Raw genomic sequence first — 26,589 nt, forward strand, 5'->3', positions numbered from 1 at the left:
ATTGGAAGAGAACAATTCAGGGGAATATTATTAGATTACATGTATGTTTCTTAGCCACTAAATTGGGGTTGTATATTCATCTTGTGAGTGGATGCCACTATAAGTGTATAAAGAAATTGGATTATAATCAGGAATTAAAAAGAAATCTTGTTGAATTCAATAAAGAATCGTTTAGATATGCTTATTTGAACTTGTATATGCTGGCATAATGAAAATGTTTGTGACAATTTATGAAAATAGCTTCTGACATGTCCATATGTTTTCAGCTTTTTCTTCATTTTTTGGTATATTTTTCAGCTTACTATAAATTCTTCAGGACATTGGTTAAGCTAGAAGAGACCCGCGTCATTTCATCTGAGCACTCTTGGGTGGCATTGAAGCAATTATCCTGTTAAGAAAATGATAAATATAATTTTCATTTTTATAAAATCTATAAATATCAGCATCTTGTGTTACAATTTGCCAACTTTATGTTCTGCAGAAACAGTGAAAATAAACAATACATAGTGACCACAGAGGCAGTGAAATGAAAAATTTACACATAGCTAGCTATCTTGAACAAAAAATATACACTCCAAATTGTGACTTCTATTTTAGGTTACCATCTTGATATTCCTTCAGGCACAAGGTTTATCCAACTCGAGTGATGATCTGAAAATTCACCTCAAACCTTACTCTCGAATCTCGTCAGCTTCTATATCATTCACTTTCAACCCCTGAAATTGGGTCAGGTTTACAGGCTTCTACTTGAGAGGCTTCATACCCTGTTCACTCCAAAAAGCAGATTCTCAGTTACAGTTTGTTAGATAAAACAAATATAGATCTTTCTCATGAAGCTGAGAACAAAATGTAACAGTACTTCATAAAATGATAAAAGCAAGCATTATAGAAGGATTCTTGTCTTTTCTTTTTCACTGTAACAGAAAAACTCGTATTGTATGTAATTCAAATGTAGCTTAACTATAAACATTATGGAATAAGTATAAGGATTAAGGAAGCATATTTCACAAGGATATTTTTATTCGTTTTGGATAAGAAACAAAGAAGGGATTGCTTTGCATTTCCAAATTCAACGACATTTCCCAACATTCCTTAGAAAGAAAACAGCTGTTCTTCAAATATGAAAGTTATAATTTTCCATCAAACCCCGAGTGTTCTTGACACTGTATGGAAATCTGAAAGTTGTAATGAAATCAGCAACAATATAATGGTTGAAAACAGCCATTTCTTTTCAAAATATGAAGGCACGAGAAATCCTTTATAAGGTACTTTTTAGTTGTATATGGTGGATCTGGTTACTTAAAGAGTTACTAGAGCACAGAATTATAAAAATAAGAGTTGTTTCCTACAATGAACTCTGTTTGACGTAAGAACATTTTATAAACCAGACCAGATAAGTTCACAAAATCACAAGGTTCACAACTCAACACACAAAGATGAGCATACCAAGTATAAAACGATGGACAAATTGACAAACAAAAGGTTCAAAATTACAAAAGACTTAACGACTATGGGACTAGGTTCCCCTTATTGAGCTAAGTGTTCATCAAATTGGGGGGATTCATTTACTCTGTTTTCCAAGTAGTTCAATGTAAACGTGCAACAATAGATTTGTTCATGATAGGAGCTATAGGGTTGAAACTCAATACAGCACCAGTCTCCTCTTTTGCAGATGGATTCGAGTTTGGATATAAGATGCATCTACGGAATCAAGTGCTATAACTGTGAGGTGAATGTTTAGAGGTTTACTAGCACCACACTCTTTAGCACACTTTTCAACACACTCTTTAAGTATATGAGTTAATCAAGTGCTATAACCTAGAGTTGTAAACTAACATGATTCTATTAGTTAACAAGACAATGTGACAATCATAGTTTAGCATCAAGTATATATCAAAGAAATCAACATCCTTTTATTGTTGTGATCAGTTACTCCGTCTGGACTCAATTATAAGCAAAAAAACTATTTACACACAGATTAAGAAAAATGGTTAACCTCATTTAATTTTCTCAATGTAATTAAAATTGAATCTCCTAAGCTACTCTTTCTTTACGTTCAATTTTGTATGAGAACTTGTTTCATTGAGGATATTTTGAAAATAATAGCATTAAATACGGCAAATTTAGTTACATTTTATTTATATTTTGGTCAATCAACTATGACTACTTTTTAGTTTATATTCGAGTCCAAAGTAGTGTTACATATTGCATATCCACCCATTCATGATGTTAGGAGAATGGATCATGGTAGTCAAGATCGCGATCTCGAATGTAGGATTGCACGCTTCTACGGTCTTGCTACCCCTTGTTGTGTTTGTGTATGGTAAGAAACGTAAATGGGTGGGAGCGGCTGAGATTGTTGTGCAAAGACGTAGGAAAGGCAGAATCGTGCGATTCTTCAGATCCTATTCATCTTCCTCGCAAACCTGGGTTTGGGGGTTGGGTTCGTGACCCGGTTACTTAAAACGACAATTAACCTTCAAAAACCCTAAACAATCACATTTTTGTTTAGCTCTCACGTGGGAGACAGTTAGTATCTCACCCATTATACCAATAAATTTGTGGAAATCTTCCCAATACACCCACTAAGCAGTAATTTGTGTAAACTTTCCCAATACACCCAGATTCATTGCACTCCCTCTCTCACGTAGTCTTTGAATACTCTGTTTTTTAATGGTTTTGACATTTTGGCATTATGAATCTTATAATCCTAAATTTGAGTTTATTTAAGTATTTTGGGTGTGTTTTAAAGTATTTTTTACTAAACTATGTTGTTTTATATGCATATGTATGAATCTATATGCAATATATGAGTTTGTGAAATTGATAGGAACTTACGATCCGCTTTACGATCCCCCAATTCACCATCTTGCGACCCCTCCCCAATCTTGCCTAGGATCTCGATTCTGAATACTTTGGAATGGATGATAATCAAAAAACCTCTCTCAGTCTAGCTACAAGAGTTTCAAGGATCTGCGGCTATACAAGCTAAAACTAATTTTCTCAACTACCAAAGTCAATCAATCACTGAATAAGTATATATTTTGTATACAAAAAGGAATCTAAAACAAAAATGTAAATTACTACAGTCAATACATTGTAGAACACTATAACTGTATGTATTAAGTGCTCCAAATAAAAATCATAGCCTCTTGGTTTCTGTCAAAACTTTAAGTATGTATTAGGAAAATATGCTGCAAATTTAAAATACTTACTGTTCACTAAGAACCCCAAAAAAAACATACTCCCTCCATTTCAAATTACTTGTCGGTTTAGAACAAAAAACAAGAAATTAAGAAAGGGACAAAACTTAGGTCCAGTACCATAAGTGCTGTTGGTACTGTTCCCCAATCAAATTATACCAGCTGTATTGTTTTATCCACGTCACTTTTCAATCAGTTTCTATTTTCACGGAAAACAAAATAAACGAGAGATATGCACCGATTGAGGGTGAGCGGCCATGGAAAGTGGATTGAAGAGATGCAAAACCTCACATTGTTGCCATCTAGATGGAAAGAGCAGTTTTCACGGTGGCGGTGGCAAGGTTATAAAAAACATTCATGGTGACAGTGTCACTCATCTAAGAATGGTGGTTATAAATGTGATTTGAAAGATTTGTGAGATTGTGAAACAAAAGTGTATACATGATACTCCCTCCGGACACAAATATAAGCAAAAATGCACTTTTTAGATTCATTGAATAACAGATGTATCTGGACTATAATATAGACTAGATACATATGTTATTCAATGAATCTAAAAAGTGCATTTTTGCTTATATTTATGTCCGGAGGGTGTAGTTGTTAATGATTTGGGATTCCATGATGCTTGCTATAGAAAGTTGGTCTGTAACAGAATTGGAAGATAATAAATGAGATTCATTCACGATGCTTGTTGTTTCTCAATTTCAAATAGACAAAAACAAAAACTGTGAAAACAGAGCCGCTTGGAAAGTGACGCGGATATAGCATTACACGTGTTATAATTTGATTGGGAACAGTACCAACAGCACTTATCGTAATGTACCTAAGTTTTATCCTTAAGAAAGTGTATTTTTGCACCTTATCTTCCTATTATACCCTTATTTTAATTCACCAATAATTTTTTTTTTTTTTGCACACACTTTCTGTTTCCAAAAAAAAATATAAAAAAAAAAAAAAAAACTTTAGTTTTCCAAATATATATTAAATCTTTTACGGTTTCAACAAGTACTCCTAAATATTTGGAATTTACATGAGGGTATAATAGACAAAATATAACCTTAAATTATCAAAACGACAAGTAATTTGAAACAAATTTTTTTTTCTAAAACGACAAGTAATTTGAAACGGAGGGAGTACCATTTATTTATCAAATGTGTGCCCATAGAATGCATCAATACATATTCCTCTAACCCTCTGTTTTGCTGATTTGTTACTATTTAAATACTTCATCAAATCAAAAAATAAATAAAATACTTCTTCAAATCACATTATTAGATAATCATTTTAGTATGTATATATATAGACACAATAACAAGTTCATTAAACATGAAGTGATGAGAACCAATTAGGTTTATTGATTAGTTCAATAAACATCAGAAGGTATACCTTTGATGCTCGCAGATCATTTACTTCCTTTCTAAGTGAATCATCAGATAGGATTAACCGAGACACTGCTCCAGTAGATAACCTGGAATATAATTAGCAAACACCAAAGCAATTATAGAACTGTTCAAATAGCAAGTAAAAGATTAAAATAATATTAATAATAATACTACTTAAAGCATATATCAAATACCCGAGATATTTTGCAGCATCTGCAACGGATCCCTCAACTGCAAAAATGAGATCCAAAAGAGCTTGCATTCCCTGTTGAAGGACCATAAGTAAATGTAGTTAAGTTGGATATGGGTTTTGAATTTTCAGTAATAGGTTATTATACAAGGATATAGAAGAAATAAAAAATAAAAAAAAAAAAAAAGGGAGAGAGACAACTGGGTATACCATTGCAAATTTTGGGTTATTGGGTCCAATTTGCGAACCAATATCTGACCCTCTTATTGATGACTTGGGAGGAAGGATCTGAAGAAGCTCTCGAGGTGCTGAATAAGCATCAAGATCCACTGGTTTCCTGACTAGCTCGAGAAAATCACAAGCTCTCTATTAGAATTAAGACAAAGCATTGTTTACTATAAGTAAAGGGACTATTTATCTCAAAATACAAACATTGTTTTACTAAATTGAAGCTGTGTCTGGTGTCCGACACATGTCAGTATCATGTCTGGCATTTGTGTTAGTACTTCACAAAGTATGACAGCTCAAGCGGTAAGACTGTGAAGTGTGAACCATCTATATCGCCAGTCTAATTATCCTTTGTTACATAATACATTTTCCAGTTCAACCATGGTTCAACCACCAATTGTAGTTGCCTAAACCAATTGAACCACAAACTGTACCTATAGCCATATCAATCTCCGGTTTGGTATTCCAGCATAATATTCACAATACAAGATCCAGGACCACAAAACGAGGGAGAGTGCCCCCTTAAAAACATAATTCAAAGTAGGAAAAATCCACGCACAAACCAAGGAAAACAAAGTCAATAGAGGTATTGATACATCCTAATTACAAAAGTTAATTAAGTACTCAACTTGGATACACCAGTTTATGCAGTAATAATTGGTGAATAATAAGCACTAAAAGTCTAAGGTTACGACCCAGATCAAACAATTACTACAATCAACAATTACTACAAGTTAATCAAGGAAAACAAAGTCAATAGAGGTATTGATACATCCTAATTACAAAAGTTAATCAAGTACTCAACTTGGATGCAACAGTTTATGCAGTAATAATTGGTGAATAATAAGCAAAGTCTAAGGTTATCACCCAGATCAAACAATTACTACAATCAACAATTACTACAAGTTTGTCTGTTGTTTTGAATCCAATTTGCTGAAATTAATGAGTTAATCGATCTTTGTCCTACTAATTGGCATCTACAAGACTAAAAGCATGTTTGGATAATGTACCTTATCTCTAGCCGTATAGAAGCCCACCTATCCAAGGTGTAGCTTTGTGTTGACCGCACGAAATCACCATTAAATGATGATTTCCAAACACACACTAAAGTGACTGCACCATTTTTCAACGGCAGCTAATCTGAGACCCTGAAGTTCCCAGTTCCCTTTGTTAGTATTTATTCCTATCCTCCACTTAAAAAAGAAAAAGAATTCGTCACTAAACAAAAAAGATATTTTTCTCTCTTTAACATCACCATTATCATTCTTAATTGTTAATTTTCTTAATGTTATTTTTTTTATAATTAGAAGAACAAGGAAGGATACATCATAAAATGGTAAGATTAGGTAAACTTTGGTTCCCAATCAATAAACCAATGTTTTGAAAACCAACCAGTTTTCCTGTTGGTCCAATCCTATTTGAACTGTAATCTAGTCAAACTAAACTAAATCAGATTGAATCAACTAAACCACCAATTTGAATTGTAAAATGGTGAAACCAGGTCAAACAGAGGTCAAAGTTGTCAAATATCAGCCATGGAAAATTGCAGTGACGGAATTTCTGACAACTGCCATGGTCAATTTGTGTAGGATTGTGATGCCACATTGTTTTAAGACGGATATGGCCGCTTAAAATGGCAGTATTTTGACTTTCCAGCTTCCGCCATGGTCTGCCATCTGCAACTGCAATGGATAAAACACTGAGCACTTTTTTTTTTTTTTGGGTTTTTAACCCTCTAGTTCCCAGCGAAGGGGGCCTAGTAATCCAGAGTTCGGCCGCAAGTTAAGTAAAGTCTGGCCAAGAATTGTTCCCACCAGGAATCGAACTTGGGTTCTCCCCAACAATTCGGCTTAGGGGAGTTCATTAACCACTTGAGCCCAATGTCTTGGTTAACACTAATCGTGGTTTACTCAACAGGATTTTTTTTTTTTGCATTTATATTTACTCCCCTAATCGCGGAGTATTTATTAGTCACCTAGTTCAACCAATTGAATCATAACCTAAAGGGTCTCACCAGTTCAATCTTAGATCCGGTTTTTAAAACATTATGACAAACTCAAAATGTAAGTTGCAATGTGGCACTTCTAATTATCTATGTTTAGAATCTGTTCTGGACTAGACTAGCCTGTCTCAGGAAGAGAATCAATTCTAGAGTCAAAACCAATTATACTCATGGCAACCAAACGAACAATAAAGAAACAACAAAAATGGGAAACAAAATAGAAAAGAATGAAAAACCTTTGAGAGCTATAAGAGCACGAAGTCGTTTAATAGCAGAAGCACGGTTCATATGCTGTGACCGATCCTCAGAAGCCTAGAAATTCAATAAATAAATAAATAAATAAAATTAATTAAGTCATAATCTAAAAAAAAAAAAATAATTGAAAATGAAAAAGGTAAAAAGAGATTATAGAACCTGAGCGATGATACCAGTGGGTAAGTGTTTGAGTCGCACAGCAGATTCGCGTTTGTTACGGTGCTGACCACCGGGACCAGAGGTTTTGAATGTTCCCATTTCACACTGTCGCATTAGGTCATCGTCGGTTAGGTCTAGGTAACCGCCGTAATTGGTGGTGGCGGTGGTGATTGTGGTGGTTGTTGGTGTTGTTGTGGAGTAATTTGAGATTGGGTGAATGTTGTTGAGGTTTAGAAAGGAAGAGGATTGTTTGGATTGAAAAAATGGATGATAATGAAGAATGTTGTGAGTTTTTGTTGTTGTGAGTTTTTGTCTGAGAGTGAGAATGAAGGTTGGTTTGAAGAGGATTTTGTGTGCCATTGAATTGTTTGTTTCTTCTCAATTCACAAACAATTTTGTTTTCAAGTCGCAGCAGACCTGTATGATGAATTGATGATGGTGCCACATTGATTCTGCCATGTGGCAACTAACGTGGAAAGCAGTGTTATTAAACCAAACATAGCAACAAGCTATAAAATCAAAATCGGATAAAGCACCGGTATCCGATCTACCGGACCCCTAACTAGGTTCGGGATCAGTTCTGTTATTAAGTAGTTACAACATCATTTCAATTGTACTTGCAGGAGATCAAATTGTAGTTCTCCCTACCAAGTCCAGCATCAATCAGCACTAAATCAACTAAGTTTCATTACAATATTGTTGTTTATTTCATTGCATCAACGATGCTTAATAAATATACAAGTAGTGTACGATCATTATCCTATATATGAAAGGAAATAATGTTGTTGACTATATATTATGGAATGATTCATTTCTTTAACTCCCCCTCTCAAACTTGGTCACTCACTGACATCAAAATTGTCTCTCATAATGTTGAATCTAGTGTGAGCGAAAGACATGGTTAGATGGTATGTTATTTGGTCTGCAATAGGAACATAGCCAACTGGGATTTCATTGTGAATAACTTGGTCACATATGTAGTGGATATCTATTTTAATGTGTTTAGACCTGATATGCATAACCGGATTGGAGGCTAGTGCCTTAGCACTCAAGTTATCACACCACAAAACTGGCTTTCGAAGTATTGGTACTTTGAGTTCCCTTAGTAGTGACTTCAGCCATGCTACTTCAGCTGCTAGATCAGCTAAGTCTCTGTATTATGATTCAGTACTTGATTGGGACACCACTTTTTGCTTTCTTAAGCCCACGACACCAAAGTTTCACCAAGGAATACACATTGTCCTGCCATGGATTTTGTCTATCATCTATGCTTGTGGCTCAATCTGAATCTGAGAACCTTGTTATGTCAAGATCCATTGAAGGTTTGATGTGCAAGCCTAGGTTTGTGGTACCATGGAGATACCTCAGTATTCTCTTTATTTCTTGTCCGTGATCTATTTGTTGTAGAGCTCATGTATTGGCAGGAGCTTGTTGACTGCAAAGGTTATATCAGACCTTGTGTTGGTTAAGTGTTGTAGAGCACCTATAACCTGTCTATAGTGTGTAGGATTGGACATTGGCTCTCCTTCTATTGTGAATTGTCTTTCGGTTACCATTAACGTAGGATATGATGGTGCATTTTCCGTGTTGAATTTCTTGAGTAAATTTCTTATGTACTTTGTTTGTTTCAAGTACGTCCCACTGTTGTCTCCATAGACTTCTATTCCCATAAAGTAGTGTAGATTTCCAAGGTCTTTTAGTGAAAAGGCAAGATTAAATTGACCGATGAAAGCTTCTAGGAACTTATTGTTCTGCCAGTTATTATTATATCATCAACATAGATGTGTAGGAATGTAGTGTGATTAGCCTCTTTTAGGACAAATAAAGACGAGCAGTCTTGGTGTTTCGGAATCCCCAAGTTAATAGAGTGTGTCTCAGGCTATCATACTAGGCCCTTGAGCTTGCTTTAAACCATAGACTGCCTTGTTTAATCTACATATGTGATGTGGTTTGGTTTCATCTATGCACCCTTCAAGTTGATGCAAGAAAATATTTTCGTTGAGATTGACATTCAAAAACGCATTGTTTATGTCTAATTGTCTGACTTCCCAATTAAGATGTACAACAATTGACAAAATGATTCTTACGATACATGCTTTGACAACTGGGTTGAATGTTTCGTCCTAGTCCAATCCCGCTGTTTGTTGAAAGCCTCTAGCAACAAGTCTAGCTTTCCTCTTCTCAATTGTGTCATCTGCCTTGTATTTTGTTTTGTAAATCCCCTTTGAGTCAATGATATTTTCTTGCCCATGAAGTGGTACCAAAGTCCAAGTTCAATTTTTCATCCTATGTTCAAACCAACCAAACCCACCACCATTTGAATAAGGCCGGAAAGAATGTCCGCCAAGTTTATATAAGAGAATATTTCCCCTAACCATTAAAGGAAAGACTCGACAAAGGGAGGGAGATGCGGCGATGGAAGGAAAACGCTTTCGAAGATCGAGATTTTATTTTATTTTTCTTCGAAAACGAAAAATGACAAAATCACCTTTTTTAATTTATAAAAAATAAATTTTACTATTTTTAATAAAATTATCATAAAATTAATTTAAAAAAATATAAAGGAAAAATTACTTTTTATTTAAGTTTTTTGAAACAAACACTCACCTATTCTCTTCTCTCTCCGTCGCCAACAGTTTCTTTCTCTCTACAACTCTACCGTAAGTCCAATTTCTTCCATCCTAAACAGCGACCTCTCACAACGCTTCTTATTCCTTTTCATGACATTCGAAAACCTTTGATTTTGCAGTGTAATGGAAAAAATTGAACCAAAACACCAAAATTTAGCTAATTTCAAAGTTGGGTCATTGCCAACTCTATTTTATATCCCTAACTTTATCACAGAGAATGATCAAACCCTTCTACTCAACAATGTACCAATACTATTCATTCTTCAACCTAATGTTTTTATAATTTAACTATGTTTCTTTTTTGTATGCAAAAAACTGATTTTATTTATTTTTTGTTCTGATTGTTGTTAGATTAATGGAGCTCCTTCATCAAAGTGGAAGTTGTTAAAGAATAGAAGGCTTCAGAATTGGGGTATGTATGAATATGATTATTAATTTATGCACCCCCAAACATAGAATATATAGATCAGTGGTTTTACAAATTATCAAATACTTTAATTTTTGGTAGGTTGGGGTTGGTAGAAAGTGAAGAATTATAAGAAAATATAGATATTAGGAGGTGAACTTCCCTTTATAAGTATCATGATCTATGTAGAACCGACATTCTAGAAGGCGTGTCTGATGTCTCATACTAACACTGTGACACATGGGGTTACATTCACTTGCTTCTAATTTTTTCTATTTGTTAGTGTAGTGTAGTGTAGTATCTGGTGTTGATTTCGACTTTTTATTTTGGAGGGGGGGATTTTCCAAGACATAATCCTCATTTTGTATTGTCATGGATATGAAATTTGTCTCATGATAGCCCATTTCATATAACCTCCGTGAAAATCATAGTTGAAATATTGTGGTTAAGCATTCCTCGATTACTATGAGTCAAAATAAAAATGTCCCGTGGCTTGGAATGGACTTTATTTTTTCACATCTAATGTAATTTGAAAAAGGGCCTTGTCATGAATATTTACTTCTTCAGTGTTACCAACCAAATTAGTAATGATTACCAAAAGTGTTTTGAAAATTGGTCCATATTGATGTTGATCAGTTACTTCATGTCACTTTTTATTGTAGGTGGTGTTGTTCATGAGAAGGGGCTTCTACCTCAAGCTTGTAAGTGATCATATTTTTACTTTTATAATTTGAATATTGTATCTGAATGGAAACTCATAATGTAGTCTATTACAAGTGTGAAGCCACTATGTTCTAGGTGTTTTTGTGGTCCATCTGCCTTTTGATAGTTTAAACAGCGACTACTCGGCTGTAATATTACGCCAGTTTTTGTTGAAGGTGGAATGCTAGCAAGTAGCAAAAAACTTTTCTTAATATACTTTTAGTCCATTTATTAGCTGCCTTGTTAAATAGAAGCTATAGCGGCACTACTATATAGCTATAGCATAGTGGAATTCGAACAAATCTCCGATCCTCTATTTAGTACAAAATATTGACAAATAGTGGGCTGTAGTGGCACTACAGCACTGTTACGTGGCAGAATCAGAACAAACTGTTATATTCCGCAATAGACAGCAGTAGCACGATAGCCCCGTAAATTGATTACTTTTAAAAAGAGTGTGTTCATGAGAGTGGCTTGCTAGTATCACTCTCATTGAAATAACGTGATTGTTACTTCTACTTTACACATGTTATCTACACGCTGCAAGATGATAAAATAGTCTGGTGGACCTGAAACAGACTATTAGTTGTTAGATTAGATACATGTTTCATTGTAGTTCTTTCTACGTGGATACAATTGATTTTGTCATGTCTTTTTATGCATTGTTGGGTTTGTTTCTGTAATTTTTGCCCCTTTCATTGCACCAAAAATAGATAGGTTTAGAATTTGTAGAATTAATCTTTAAGTAATTGATCATAATCAAATTGATTTGTCTTTGTAAAGACATTTTTAATGTGAGTAAAGAATTGGTGTTGTTTGCATAGTAAATAAGCATCACCTTTGTAGTAAAGAATTGATATGTTCATAAAAATTAGTCTCACACTTCATATCATATCTACTCTCTGGTAACTGACTTTTATTGAAATCAATTTTTGCCATTGCAAAATTGATTTTTTTTTCAACCTAATGTTAACCAAACATCTTATATTACCTTACAACCACATTATCTCTGCCAAAATTTGATTTATAGCCAAAACAAACTGGCACTGCCTCTAAGACATTGTTATATCGTTGATCTGCACTTGATTATTTTTGAAATTGATCTAACCGTGGAAAAGAGGGTAACATAACTAGGTCCTTTTTTAATTTACTTAAGTTTTATTTATTGATTTTCCTTTTGCAGTGCCTCCATGGTTGACAAATTTCACACAAAAAATATGTGAAGAATCAGGACTATTCCCATCACCAATCAATCATGTTCTCATAAATGAATACCAACCTAACCAAGGCATAATGGTTTGTCCTGAACCTCAACCCCTGCTTTTGACCATTCATTTGCCCTGTTTTTTCCTTTTAGATGTGAAATGTAGATTGTTAAGATTTCATTGTTCATTATTTGTTCTTAATCCTTATGTAGAGATGATAATAATCATGATTTATGAGCAAGATCTAGAGGCTAGCTATGTAGCATCGACACTTCACATTGAAGGCGTGTCCGACACAACATCGACACGTGTTTACATTCAATTATTTCATTTTCTCAAATTATTATTGGTGTCAACATGTCAATGTCAGTCTATGAAGCACTGACACGGACATTGGGCACAACATTAACACGTCAACAACGGTAATAAAATTTAAGAAAGATTAATTCATTGAATATAATATCACACGTGTAGGTGTCGGACACCATGTCACACACTGGACACGCCTTCGATCAGAAGTGTCAGTGTTATAGAGGTGTTAATATCGTGTCCGGTATCTGTGTCGGTGCTTAATAGGTCTAGAGTGCATTTTCATGCATGTTTCTACTTGCTAGTTTTGAATGAAGATTGTTTTATTCTACAGCCACACCAGGATGGACCTTCCTATTTTCCAGTTGTTGCTATTCTATCACTTGGATCTCCTGTTGTCATGGACTTCACTCCCCATGCAAGATTAAAACTTGATTCACAAGAAGTTATTGACAACGAATCAGACGGAGAAACTATTGAGACTGGGAAAGAAATGTGGCTTGATGATCACCATCCATTCTCTATTATATTGATGCCTCGCAGTTTACTGATATTCAAGGATAAGGCATACTCAGGTAAGGTTATTGTTCTCAAGTACTATAATAAATCATTATATTGATTTGGTAATTTAATAAGGGGGTGTTTCGAAGAGTTTATGTAGACTTATCTTATTTATGAAAATAGCTTATTATACATGTATAAGTCATTTTAAGATTATTTTCTTAATCTCATCTAGATAGTTTATTGGCATATCATATATAAATTGTTTTCAGTGTATACAGAATTTACCTTCATTCTCTCTCTTTGATTGTAGAAACAACTTATACAAAAACTATGATAACATTATTAAATAAGAGTATAATTAAGTTGTATAGTCAAATGCCCTCTAAATCATGTAGCCGTAATCTCTTTTGGCTTTACTAAAAGTTGTTTACATTTGCATGTGATTGCAGATTACTTGCATGGTATAAAAGATTGTGCTGTACATGGCTATGATGGGGTAAGGCTACACAGATACTAAACTTTTATGCCATAAATTGATTGCATTTCTAATTATTTCTCATGCTTCAAACTGTCTTTTTCAGGCTGTAAATGAAATTGAAGCTTTGAAACACAATGAATCAGATAGCCGTCTTTTTGGCTCAGAGGAAGTGGTGGAAACAATAGGAAAAGATGAGTATAAGAATATATCAAGAACTTCCAATAGAATTTCATTGACTTGCAGATTGGTTCCAAAAGTTCACAAGAATTTGTTTAGGTTTTGAAATTATATACATTTCATCTTCCATTCAATCAAAAGTTTAATTGTCACCTTGTTTTTAGTTTTTCTTTTTCTTTCTCTGTACAATATTCTCGTTGACTCAGTCGATCTATGTTGTGATTATGAAACAATTGTGCAAACCTAGATCTCACTAGTAGCGGTCCAAACATATACTTAGCAATGGTCATACCAAAAACCTAATATCTACTATGTACAATAAAATAGAGTTTTTCTTATGATTGTTTGTTCGTCAACTTCGACAGTGAGTGAGAAGTTCTTTTTATAGAGCTTGAGAGTAGAGTCGTCGTTAATAAAGTTGTGTGTTGTAAGAGCCTTTGTATAACTTTGTTGTCACTGCAAATGTCATAGGGAAAACCCTAAGTTGATGATCAAAGTAGATACATTATTTAACAGATTGTCATTTTATGATTTCGCGTGATTTAAAAAATTATCTTTATCAGACAATTGACTTTCACGCTCAAATCTCATACCACTTCAATGTGTTTGTGAAGAATATTTCTTTAGTAATAAGTAATGAAAACACCTTTGTTGCATTAAAGAAATAATAGATGAAGAGATGATCAGATGCAAGCTCGATCAATCGTAAGACGCATTTTACCAAATGATGAGCTCCTTTGTGCCACAAGCTTATGTGCTTCTCTTTGTATCAGTTGGAGAACTACTAGATGATGTTGCTTCCTTTGGTACTAGACACACTTTGTGTTCTAGTTTATGTTAGCAAACAGTGAGCACTAGACGATTTTTGCTCATTGTGACGAACATGTTATGTGCTATACTTTGGTGTCAATATGTCAATAGATAGTAAGAGCATCTCCAATGGAAGGAGAAACTTCGTACTAATATCATGGTAATCCTAAAAAATTACTAGAGGAAAAACTTCGTACTAATATACTTATGTGACTGGGCCATCGGGGACATATTCAAAAGTCAATTGAATGAGATACAAGATGTTTTTTTTAATAATAATAATAATAATAATAATAATAATAATAATAATGATTATATAAAGTTTAATCACAACTGAATCATCTCCACTCTTCACTCTCAAATCCAAACCCCTTTCCATCAAGAGTAGCCAATTTCGGCAGTGGTGCGACGAGGTGTCGTGAACCTAACACCACCCTCCATATCACCTACAAACCCCAATTAGGATTACAACTCCTATGGATCTCATAACCGCCATCTTTGGCGGTCGTTTCTCACCCACCTACTCCGTTCGTTGTTCGCAATTTGAGTACCAGTGGGTTTCTCCTTCTACTTAACCTACAAACGTGAATCCACTTGTTCCCTTAATTGCCAGCGGTCGTGCTGGTGGTGGGATTGAATTGTTTGGCTATAAATGGTTGTGTTACCTTGTTGTTTGTCACATAGGGTAGTGGTTTGGATGTTGGACATCATGTGTTTTTAAATATCATACATGATGTGTCAGTATATGATAGGATGCATGTGTAAAATAACTTTACACTGACGGTGCATATAAATTAAATTCAAAAAGAAAACAAAGAATTATTATACCCAAAAAAACAAATAACTAAAATTCTTTTTATTTCGACTTTTTAAATTAAATTAAATAATCTTTTTAATTTTACCGTTGAGTTCAAGTTTTCAATTCATTCTTACAATATATATTTTTAAATAATTTATTTACTTTGGTAAAAAAATAAATAAATATATTTATTAAAATTAATAAATTAATTGGGCCTCTGCCCTCTTTTGTACAAAAATATATTAATAAATTAATTAAAAAAATTAATATTTGAGTAGCAACTAAAAACCAACAACGGCAGTTTCATTCTTACACTGTTACACACACACTCACTAACTTAACCATCCTTTTCCCGATTCATTTTCAATTTCAATTCAACACCGTTTCTTCCAGGTTCTCTCTCTCTCTCTCTCTGAATTTTTTCATATTCCAATTTTACCCTTTTAGATTCTTCACTGTACTTTTTCTGCTTCCGCGATCAACTCCCTTTCTAGATTCTTGCTGATTTCACTCAAACCCTTTTCAAATTCTTCACTGTACTTTCTCCCATTCACCACAATCTCTCTTGGTTTTTCTTCAAAAATTCAATTTTGTGATTAAATTTTCTTATATTTAATTAATTAATTAATTAATAAATGTGGTGACTTCACTTGATTTCTCCACATTGTCTTGTGATTCAGTTCAGTGAAAGAAAACAGCGGGAATTCAAAAGTTTGAATCTTGCAATTGTTTACTTTGGGGTTTTTTTCTTGTTTCAGTAGAATTTTATGTATATGTATGTTGGATTTTGGATTTCACATTATTAGTTTCTCATTAAATTTTTAGAGTTTTGCATCTTATTTTATGTATGTTTTAATGTTGAATTTTATTTTATTTTGTTTTTGGGGGATTTTATCTTGTTTGATTTGGATTTCACTTTAGTTTCTCTCATTAAATTTTGAGAATTTGGTATTGTTATTTATTTTATTTTATTTATGTTATAATATAATGTTGAAAATATAGATTTTATGTTGAATTTTGGATTTTGAATTTCTGATTATTTTGTTATTAAATTTTCAGAATTTTGCATCCAATTTTATGTAGATTTTATGTATGTTTGAACTTTATTTTATTTTATTTTGAATTTTATTTTCTTTTGAACTTTATTTTATTTTCTTTTGGGTGAAGGGAAATATAGAAATTTATACATGTATGTTGAATTTCACATTAGTTTCTCTTGTTTGGGGGTGAAGGGTATGTAGAATTTTATGTATGTTAGATTTTCCGAATTTTGAATTTTTATTCAATGTAAAGGGACGGTGAAAGTGTTGGACTTTAAAGTGTGACAGATAGTTGTTTGGTTTATTATATTTTTGTGGCAAATTGGAAGTGATGCATATTCACCTGTTGAGTGCAATGTAATAATAATTTATGAGGAAATGTTTGCAACATTTATAACAAGTTGGGGTCAAGAAGTGTGAAGAATCAGTCCCGTAAATATAGGTCATGGTTTAGTTGAATTACCGGATGGTATGCAGAGACTTGCATATTGGGAATTTAATTATTAATATTTTTTTTATTGCAACTCCAATTGCATAGAATAATTTGTTTTAAGCATTGAGAATGGTGATATTTCAGTAAACTAAATTGATCCTTTCTAATACAAACTAAATCCTGTAGGACCTGTATTGTTCTTCTATGCAGACACATGTTTCTGCATTCAAAATTGATTAATTGATTAACTTATATGAAGTGGTTATTGGAAGTTATAAATAGTTATGAAAAGTGGTTATTGGAAGTTATAAATTGTTATGAAAAAGTGTTTATTGATTAGCATTTTATTTTCATTTTAAATTTAAATTTAAATGAATTTGTGACTTTCACCATGCTATAGGTGGAGTATGCCTTTCATTACTTTCACCATGCTATAGGTGGAGTATGCCTTTCATTACTTTACTTAATTCTCACAAATTGTTCTTCATGCTATAGGTGGAGTATGCCTGTCGGATTCCATCATGAAAAAGGTTTGTTGATTCTTAATTAAGTCCTTCTCTTCAGTTCTTTATTCATTATAATATAGTTATGTAGCAATATTGAACTTCTTTGGCAGAACTGATTTGTATTTATATCATTCTACTGGCACAATTCTTAGAAATTAGTCAATTAGGATTTTATAATACCTGCTGTATTTATTTATATTATTCCTACTTCATTTTCTTTGATCTTTCTGTTGTATGAATTTTAAGTTGAAGATGGCCTTCCTAACGAAACAATAATGTATTTTGGTTCTGATAGGGCTTCGTTATATGAATGTGTCTGAGTTATGTATTTTGACAAAATGTTGTGCTAGGCTTTTCCTATTGTGCAATAAGTCAATGAAAAATTATCTTTTGAAAATTATCTCTGTTTAACAGAATTCTGAGCAGAATCGTTTTGGAGCTGTATTCAACAAGCTGTTGAGCCAGATTGGGGAACCTGTTGACTTTGAGCTTCCAGAATGGGTTAAGATCAGAACAACACAGTACACCCATATTAAGCGCAGTATCCTTTATAAATGTTGGACCGTCAGATTGTTTACAATAACTGTTTAGCTCTGATTTTTACAGTATTGGCCTTCCTTTATGGATTTCGGTTTACTTTGATAAAGCTGATATGCAGTCTTTGGTTGCTTATAATTTCCTCATTTCTTCTTATTTGATCCTGTTGTACAGTTTGTCTGTTTGCTTATATTTCCGATAATCTTTTTGTTGATTCTTATTTAAACTTAAGATATATATCTCACCAAGAAGAACAAGAGAAAGTTTGATCATGGCATATTCTGTTCCTGCGAACCATCATCTGAATCTACTGGTGTATGTGGAAGAGATTGCCACTGTGGGTAAGTAACCAAGTATTCTTTGTGTATATACTTCAGGATTTTTTTCATGTGTTGGCAAGCATTTCTAGCCTACTCCATGGAAAAGTAATGTTTTCGATTCTGCCTCATGTCCTACTCCATTGAATTTTGTCATTATCAGATAACCTTCCTAACTCACCAATATATAGTCACCTTGGGATATCATAATGTGGTGGTGGTAGTTAGTGGTGTTATGTTGAAAATGAAAAAGTAGTTTCTGTTTTATTTGCTCATAGTCTCTGCTTTTATTTTTTTTATGTTACCGTTGTAGCAACTAGCAAGTATATATATGAACATAAATCTGCAATCATAATTATTCATTCGTTATGTTCACTGTGTCCCTATAGGATGCTTCTGTCTAGCTGTTCTTCAGCCTGCAAATGTGGGATCTCGTGTCTCAACAAAGCTTTTCAGAATCGTCCTGTGAAAAAGATGAAGTTGGTTAAGGTACATATTTCTGGATCAGGGTTTTGTTTTGGGATTTTGGTGTACTATCATTTTCTTTCGATATTCTTTAATATTGTTTGTAACTATTCATGCTTTACACCATGAAAATTTTTAATGCAAATTTTTCCTGTATTTCTGTTCATTTTAAATTTTGTACTTTAGAAGCATTTGAAATTTATTTAGGTAATGTTTGATTGTTTCTGCTTGTTCATAAGCATTTGAAATTTATTTAGATAATGTTTGCTTGATCTGCTTGTTCATAATATCCACATTTGACATTATGAGTTGTAATATATTGCTTGTAGACTGAAAAATGTGGTTCTGGAATTGTGGCGGATGAAGATATCAAGCTTGGGGAATTTGTCATTGAATATGTTGGAGAAGGTGATGATTAATTTGTTTTTATGATAAACTTTAATAGAATGATAATTATATTATTTTAAAACCTACTTATGGATGTTATTGTTACCACCTTCTACAGTCATCGATGACAAAACATGCGAACAGAGGCTTTGGAATATGAAAGATCGTGGGGAAACAAACTTTTACTTATGTGAAATCACTCGAGATATGGTGATAGATGCAACTAATAAGGGAAACAAATCAAGATATATCAATCATAGCTGCTGCCCGAATACTGAGATGCAGAAATGGTTTAGTTTACTTTCTAATTGTTTTATTCACACACATGGTCTTTTAGGATTGTTTTGTATTATCTAACATTACATGATAGAATAGTTTGGCACATTTTCTAAATTTTTTTTTCTCTTTTTGTTTTCCATATCTTAAGGATAATAGATGGCGAAACCAGAATTGGCATATTTGCAACTCGTGACATACAGAAGGGCGAGCATCTGACTTATGACTACCAGTATGTGCACTTTCTTTTATTACATTCTTTAAGGCCCTGTTTGGATAAATAGATTAAGGGTCTTGCTAATGAGTGCCCCGGGGCACTCTTTAAGCATTCCATATAAAGAAATAATTTATCCAAAAAGTGTAACATTTTAATTTCCAATGTGTTGACTTCACACATTTCCATAAAAATTTCACAAAAACAATTTCATTAGTGCCGTATGTCAGTAGATAAACTCAAATGGGCTACTCCAAACAGGCAAACTCTCTTCTACTGAAAAGTTTTGGTGTCTGGAATGATATGATATATGTATGACTCTGTTGTAATGATGGTGAATTCTAAGTTTCTAACTGCATAGCAGGTTTGTTCAATTTGGTGCAGATCAAGATTGCCACTGTGGCGCTGTTCAGTGTAGGCGTAAACTGGGTGCGCGCCCTACCAAGCCTAAAGTGTCTTCAGATGCTGCAGTAAAATTAGTTGCATATCAGGTGGCTTCATCTTCTCTAAAATAGAGTAGATATGTTTCTAAATATCCATGACTTTTCAATAATATCATATACTGAATTTCAGCATCTTTCTATCATTCAAAGCTTTATTGTGAGCTTATGCTTTTTTTTGCATTGGTTGGGTAAATATACATTGTCAAACCGTATAGTTTTGACGGTTGGAAGTATAATTAATATTTTATGTTATACTATATCATCATAAAGTTATTACTTAAGTTATTGAAGACTGTTGAAAAATAAAGATCATATACTCTAAAATATGTTTCCATTGTCAGTAGCTATGATTTTTGTACTTTTGAAAATCAGTCTTCTAGTGTGCAATATATATCTGTCTAAGTAGATCACTGTAGTGATTTGTTAATTCTAACAGATAGATTTGCTTGTCTGTTTTGCTTTGAATTGTGAAATCCTTATTTGGACCGTGAAGGGAGGGGAGGGAGTATATTGGTTATGTCTTACCACTTATTTCAAAATCATTCAACCCAAGAAGTGAGTTAATCATTTTTTTTCCACCATATGTATATTTTGTGTATTATGTGTTTGTGTTTTGAATGCGTATCAATTCCCTTCTTTATCAGGGGAGAGTTATTAGTGCCTATTTGTGTTACCGGTGCCAATGGTGTCACAAACCCTCGCCATGGAATTCGTGAAATTCTGATGGAAATGCGACAAGAAGCAATGCAAACACAGCCTTACTAGGTTCCACATTAGGCATTTGATTTCATTTCAGTGCTTTTGTATTAAATGTATTAAAATAACTATATCACCAAATAACAACTATAAATTGTTAAGCCAAAAGTCGCCAATCATTACAATAAACTAACCATATTTTTTAGGGTGAGCAGTATTTAATTACGAGGATAAATTGGAAACAATGGTGCTTACAAATTAGGTGTCAATAGGTGTCAAAGTATGATTTGGTGTTTTATCCTCTTCTCTCCTACTTTAAATAGAACTTATCAACGGGTGAACCATATAGTATGTTTGAAACAATTGTAAGATTTATAAAATTTTGATAATTGGGGATATATAAGTAGACTAAAAATGCTTGAAAACTATAATATAATGATCTGTTAGCCTGGCGGTTCAGAGGCTGAACCTTGTCATGATGGTAAGGTTGTTGTGTCGTGAGTCGTGACCTTGAAAAGTGGTCACAAGTTCTATTCATGAGTTGCCTTGTGACCATGTGGTCATGAGTTTGTGTCATGACCACCTCTTCCATTAAAGCGTATCGGTTCTGTACATCGGTCACTGCTGGACTCCTTACAGTGGTGGGAGCCTAATGTACCTTGAAAAGTGGTCACAAGTTCTATTCATGTGTTGCCTTGTGACCATGTGGTCATGAGTTCATGTCATGACCACCTATTCCATTAAAGCGTATCGGTTCTGTACATCGGTCACTATTGGACTCCTTACAGTGGTGGGAGCCTAGTGTACTAAGCCATCCTTTTTTACTTTCTTAGCTAATGAATAGGCACCATAGAACATTGGAGTTTTGATAAAAGCATGTTGAAGTTATAGACCTTTAGGTATAGTTGGAATAAAAGGAATACTATAACACAAAACATTAATCGTTTAATTTATATAAAGGTAACGTAAAAACAAATTCTTAGTTGATGAAAGTACACCATAGAACATATAAGTTTTGATAAAGACATGATGAAGTTGTAGGGTTTAGTCCTTTAGGTATAGTTGGAGGAAAAAGAAAACATTAACTTTATATTTATACTAAAACTAGACTCTGTCTCTTTAATTTAAATAAGGAAACAAATCATATAATATATGAGGTAGCATAAAACTAATCAGAAAAGATAATATATAAGATATTCTGAATTACTCCTTGGGCTACCTGCCAACTCTGCTCCCTGCGCCAAAAAATTTAATTGACGTCGAAAGTTCTAGAGATCTTCCTTTCCTCTTCCAATTGTCTTCTTCCAGGAGAGAAACCTCTCCTGTTCTGGAAGGGCGGCTTGTTAGGACAGCCCACGTGAAATCGGGTCGGGGAATCTATAGATCATAGTAGTTCGCCTACCCCCATGTCTGAGTAAGACTCATATTGCGAAAATCCGATATTCCTAATCCTCATTACTAATGGAATTGGGGCTGAAAGTGCACAGCCCGAGCCTCTTTAGGCTGGCGAAATTTAGGCACAATTAATTACAAAAAACAAATGCACTATATTCTTCGATCCATGCTTTTTGTTTAAGTTATGATCAAAATATTATACCATATTTTTCATATACACTAATAGTCTCCCTCAAGCTAAAGCTTACTAAGCTTCGAGCTTGCTATATAGATGTAACTTCTAAAATAAGTAAAATAAAAAAATAGAGATTGGCTGCCGGCGAGTCCATAACACATTTGGGAAAATGGTGGGGGTAGGGGTTTCGTTTGGAGCTATGGCACAATTGGGGTCAAATTGCATGGTGAGTCCATATCACATTTAGGAAAATGATGGGGCTCGAGGCTGCGTTTGTTGGAGCTTTGACACGTTTGGGTTCAAATTGCTTTTGAATAGCTAAAGCAAAGATTATTTCTCTTAGATAGCTGGTGTCAAATTGATTTTGCGAGATTGTTGATGCCTGACTGCATTTGCGGAAATTGGGACCAAACTACTCGGGCAAAAATTGGTAGGGCCATAAAGGTTGACTTACGAGGATATCGGAAGGAGGCCATGGCAGTTGGACAAACTGATAGTGTTATCGGTGGAGGGTGGAGAGATAACTTGAGAGGAGAGGGAAGCTTCTATTTATGCTCAACCAGCGAAAAGAAAAATATCGTGGAGATAGTAATAGATATTTGAGAATTCGTCTACGTCTACAAAATAATAAGAAGGTCAAGGATAGAGATACTTGAGAGAAGATGGTAGCTTCAATTTATGCTACCAGCGAGAAGGAAAATATTGTGATGTTGATAGTCACACGAGTAGTAGATATTTGAGAATTTGAGAATTCGTCTACATCTACAAAATAATGATAAGAGGGGCGAATGATGTCATGAATATCGAGGCCTAACTCATCCTTACAAAACCGGCTTGTACGGTGAGGAGTGCCTCCTCTTTATAAACTCTTCTCAAGAGTCCTATCTATCCGATGTGGGACTAAATCCCACCGAGTGTTGGCCGCTAACAAATGATATGTTGGATGTTATTATTACTAAAGGGGCACCGGAACTTATTCTACTAAAGCTTGATAACTAATCTTAATTAAAATTAAATAATGACAAATCATGATACATAAGAAAATATGGAAACCAATCCTTAAGAGATAGTGTAATTTAATCTAAATTACTCCAAGATACGATCTGTCGAGATCCCTTTATCGTGTGAGCTTGGGCTTCTCGAGACTCAAAGGCACCTTGGTATTTGAGCCCAAATGACGCAACAACCTACATCTTGGAATTTGGGCTTACTTAATTCAACCCCACCAAACCAGCTTGTAAAGTGAGGAATGCCCGATCCCTTATAAGCACTACTTATACTATATCTCTAGTCGTTGTGGGACTCTCGATACGATCTAAGTATTATAAGATATTTTTCATATATTCTATTTTTTTTAGAAAATTTGATTACTATTATATCTTGTATTTCTCAAAAAAAATGTCTGATACCCTATTTAATGTTGCAAAAAGTGCATATGCCAGTGTTATCAATGGCAGGCGATGGATTATGGGCCTGCCCTAAACGCACCCTAAAATGCAGCGTTATAGGCTATGGCAAAACAGTACAGATTAATAGGAATTGCGGCCTATGTCAGCTGACATGGAATTAACTACGCTGTCAGAACATGGCTCCGCCACGAAAGACATTTGATAACACGTGCACGTTGGACATTTACATGGGCTGGCCCTGCTCAGACGACCTAATTAATAAAGAATGGGGCCACTGATTATGAAGCACCTGGTCATATTAGCTTTGATCCATGAAAACCTGAGTTATTAGGTTGTGAAAGAATGTGGAAAAATTGATCCATCAATGATTTTATGTCACGGTCGAATAGAAAAGTTGTAACGACAAGTGGAAAAATGGGGAAAAACAACAAGATTGTCTGTAAGATGCTTAGTGAAATGTTCTGAAGATAGCTCAGGAGCACGTCTGAGATAATTATCATTCCTCTGGTTGTGAATGTTTAGGCTGTGTTGCTGCATTATCGGGGATGAGTCAAAAGAGCTTTGCTCTTGGTCATCATGTAAAAAGCATGACTAATTAGAGAGAAAATCTGTATTACTGAATTATGAATTCTTGATCTTCATAGATTAAGTTATAGGAATTATGAGTACTGCTAACCTACACTTACAGAAGAGCTATCGTACACCATCTGATTACTAACTTAGAGGCAGTTACAATCAGTTTACATTGATGTGGCTGCGTGCCTGTTTCATGCTTTACAAGCTGATTAGAACAGCTGAACTGAGCAAACTCTGATACACTCACATGGTTGATTCGGGATTTATTAGGATAATTACTGGTTTGGAAATATATAAAATGTAAAATAACAATTAGGATGATTCTCTAGAGAATGGAACTGGTGATGCCTTTCTGGATGGGATGACCATTACTTTATTTGATTAAATGAACTTTTCCTTTCTAATGATGCTACCTATTAAAGGATAGGAGTCAATACGATTCAACAACTGCTTTGTAACTGTCAAAACTGTGATAGGACTCGATTAACTATGATTTAGTACCTTGCTAACTGTTTAGTTCAAAACTGTAAACAATTTTGACTGCTCAGCATTCTGAATGCTTAGCCTATATTATAAATGATAGTTTCCTCCAAATCTTGTAACTTAAAGTTATTCAATCAAATTGAGTTTTCATTCTTAGCATTCTCTCTAAGCTTTCTTCTATAAAGATATCTTTCTCTTTCCCTGTTCTCATTAGCTCAATCACTGTTGTTGAATTTAGTTATGCACTGCATGCATATTTTTAATGTATAATGCCTTGTCAACTAATTGTGGGTTTTTTTGTTTGGGAAGCTTTGTCAGAATGGAGGCATGCAAGGTGTGCATATTGGTGAGCTTATTTCTTCATTTCCTTTTCTTTGTCTTCTACACTATGAAATTTTCATTTTTGTGTTGGTTTTACAGGAAGTTCTCGGATTTTTGATCAATCAAAATGCTTACACAATTGTGTTGATGAAGTAATCATGATAAAACAACTTGGAAATGTGAGGTATATCGAAATAGTCTATTTTTGAATTCTGATACTTGCAAAGTTTGTGATACTATCCTTGATTTCATGTGTTATAGCTGAAATCGAATTTAATCTTTTTATTTATTTTATTTTAATTTTTATTTATTATTTTATAATGCTTCAGATTTGGGATTATTAAATGGTTTGACGAATATTCCCGAAAACACAAGGTAAGAGATTATTTGGTTGTGTTTTGACAATTTAGATGAAAATTGTGATTAAATATGAATATGAATATGCATTTACTTTTTCAGATCATGTTTGAGGATGGTGGTGTTGAAATTTGTGACATGTCAAAAGAAGATTGGGAACTAGTGAGATTGTGATGCAACTATTAGGCAGGAATCACTTTCATGTGAGTATTTCTTTTGCATCTATTTATATGACCTTTGGGTATGTTTGAATTGACGTATTTGAGTAAGTACCTGTGAGACTGGTTAGGAGAGCTTATGGAAATAGCTTATGACATGTCCATAAGTTGTTTTCAGCTTATTTCCATAAGCTCTCCAGGATAGCTTTTGAAAAGAGCTTTTAGGGTTATATCATATGAAAACAGTTTGACTTAATTAAGTTGTTTATCCAAACAGGACCCTTGTTAAAATTTACATAACAAATTGCTCCAAAGTGTTCCATTATTTATTCTGTTGTTACATATGTTACCAATCATAACCCTTAATTATTTGTTGCTACAAGCAAAAATTGGAAAATTTATGGAGAAAATAGGATTGCTAATTATTGTGTTATTCAGAGGTGCAGGGTGAAGGAAGTAAAAATTGGAGACACTATTCTTTCATTGCATGTGCATAGTTCTTGTACTAATATCAAACAGAATATGAAGGATACATCAACACAAGTCACATTGATTGAAATTTCAAAGCAATAATGTTGTCAAAAAAAAAAAAAATCAAAGCAATAATAAGTTTTTTTTCTTCTTCGGAGTTCAAAGTACTGGAAGTAGTAATCCTTATATTCTATGCAAATCCTGATTGTACTCTAAAATGAGAGGACTCACGTTGTGTCCTTTAAAGGGATTTTGCAATTGTTGTAATTGTATTCTATTTTTTTTAAACAATTTTTTAGTATAAGAAATTCAAAATTTAGTGATCAATTAGGGAGTTCCTAAGAGGTAGAAAAACTTTTTTTTTTTTGTTTATGCATTACTCTTGATTAATGCATGTAGGTTTGTATCCAATAAAGTGAGAATGTCACTGGTGGCTTATAATGTTGTACTCATAAATTAATAGTCATTTTGGTAAAGTTTCTGAGAGAACA

General features: G+C 33.8%; 3 protein-coding genes across 12 annotated transcripts; 2 read left to right on the forward strand and 1 right to left on the reverse strand.

The window, feature by feature from the left end:
• Positions 1-389: 389 nt before the first annotated feature.
• On the reverse strand, positions 390-7,873 carry LOC123911527 (peptide chain release factor 1). 3 transcript variants are annotated; one of them, XM_045962956.1, is made up of 7 exons: positions 7,420-7,870; positions 7,242-7,317; positions 4,986-5,116; positions 4,780-4,850; positions 4,590-4,671; positions 2,839-2,906; positions 649-764 (listed from the first exon to the last, which is right to left on the reverse strand). In XM_045962956.1, exons 1-6 carry the CDS (start codon positions 7,777-7,779, stop codon positions 2,862-2,864), a joined length of 765 nt encoding a protein of 254 aa, XP_045818912.1. In that variant the 5' UTR covers positions 7,780-7,870; the 3' UTR covers positions 649-764; positions 2,839-2,861. The 3 variants fall into 3 exon arrangements, with proteins under 3 accessions (XP_045818913.1, XP_045818912.1, XP_045818911.1); XM_045962957.1 differs by lacking the exon at positions 2,839-2,906 and having other exon boundaries at positions 390-764; positions 7,420-7,873; XM_045962955.1 differs by lacking the exon at positions 649-764 and having other exon boundaries at positions 2,868-2,979.
• Positions 7,874-10,011: 2,138 nt separating this feature from the next.
• On the forward strand, positions 10,012-14,168 carry LOC123911528 (alpha-ketoglutarate-dependent dioxygenase alkB homolog 6). The gene is made up of 8 exons (XM_045962958.1): positions 10,012-10,079; positions 10,169-10,292; positions 10,401-10,461; positions 11,118-11,156; positions 12,341-12,453; positions 13,006-13,246; positions 13,625-13,671; positions 13,757-14,168. The coding sequence occupies exons 2-8, from the start codon at positions 10,173-10,175 to the stop codon at positions 13,934-13,936; spliced, it is 801 nt and encodes a 266-aa protein (XP_045818914.1). The 5' UTR covers positions 10,012-10,079; positions 10,169-10,172; the 3' UTR covers positions 13,937-14,168.
• A 1,564-nt stretch (positions 14,169-15,732) lies between these two features.
• LOC123911529 (histone-lysine N-methyltransferase ASHH3) lies at positions 15,733-26,209 on the forward strand. 8 transcript variants are annotated; one of them, XM_045962961.1, is made up of 15 exons: positions 15,768-15,832; positions 17,313-17,349; positions 17,408-17,442; positions 17,833-17,959; positions 18,188-18,296; positions 18,662-18,761; positions 19,067-19,145; positions 19,243-19,414; positions 19,552-19,632; positions 19,979-20,105; positions 25,101-25,137; positions 25,212-25,296; positions 25,442-25,487; positions 25,572-25,672; positions 26,066-26,204. In XM_045962961.1, exons 3-14 carry the CDS (start codon positions 17,434-17,436, stop codon positions 25,641-25,643), a joined length of 1,044 nt encoding a protein of 347 aa, XP_045818917.1. In that variant the 5' UTR covers positions 15,768-15,832; positions 17,313-17,349; positions 17,408-17,433; the 3' UTR covers positions 25,644-25,672; positions 26,066-26,204. The 8 variants fall into 8 exon arrangements, with proteins under 8 accessions (XP_045818916.1, XP_045818915.1, XP_045818921.1 ...); XM_045962960.1 differs by lacking the exon at positions 17,313-17,349 and having other exon boundaries at positions 15,733-15,832; positions 26,074-26,209; XM_045962959.1 differs by lacking the exon at positions 17,313-17,349 and having other exon boundaries at positions 15,733-15,832.
• Positions 26,210-26,589: the final 380 nt, after the last annotated feature.

This window comes from Trifolium pratense, linkage group LG2 (genome assembly GCF_020283565.1).
Source record: "Trifolium pratense cultivar HEN17-A07 linkage group LG2, ARS_RC_1.1, whole genome shotgun sequence".
Lineage (NCBI taxonomy): Eukaryota > Viridiplantae > Streptophyta > Magnoliopsida > Fabales > Fabaceae > Trifolium > Trifolium pratense.

Excerpts from the sequence above, each read along its gene's own strand:
- LOC123911528 (XM_045962958.1), top strand. The coding sequence starts at position 10,173 with ATGGAAAAAATTGAACCAAAACACCAAAATTTAGCTAATTTCAAAGTT. Across the intron at positions 13,247-13,624 it reads CAAGGATAAGGCATACTCAG|ATTACTTGCATGGTATAAAA; the intron begins GTAAGGTTATTG and ends ATGTGATTGCAG. Across the intron at positions 13,672-13,756 it reads CTGTACATGGCTATGATGGG|GCTGTAAATGAAATTGAAGC; the intron begins GTAAGGCTACAC and ends TGTCTTTTTCAG.
- LOC123911529 (XM_045962960.1), top strand. Across the intron at positions 17,960-18,187 it reads GTACACCCATATTAAGCGCA|ATATATATCTCACCAAGAAG; the intron begins GTATCCTTTATA and ends TTTAAACTTAAG. Across the intron at positions 18,762-19,066 it reads AAAAGATGAAGTTGGTTAAG|ACTGAAAAATGTGGTTCTGG; the intron begins GTACATATTTCT and ends TATTGCTTGTAG.
- LOC123911527 (XM_045962955.1), bottom strand. The coding sequence starts at position 7,779 with ATGGCACACAAAATCCTCTTCAAACCAACCTTCATTCTCACTCTCAGA. Across the intron at positions 5,117-7,241 it reads TGCTCTTATAGCTCTCAAAG|TCAGGAAACCAGTGGATCTT; the intron begins GTTTTTCATTCT and ends TTCTCGAGCTAG. Across the intron at positions 2,980-4,589 it reads ATGATCTGCGAGCATCAAAG|CCGCAGATCCTTGAAACTCT; the intron begins GTATACCTTCTG and ends TAGCTTGTATAG.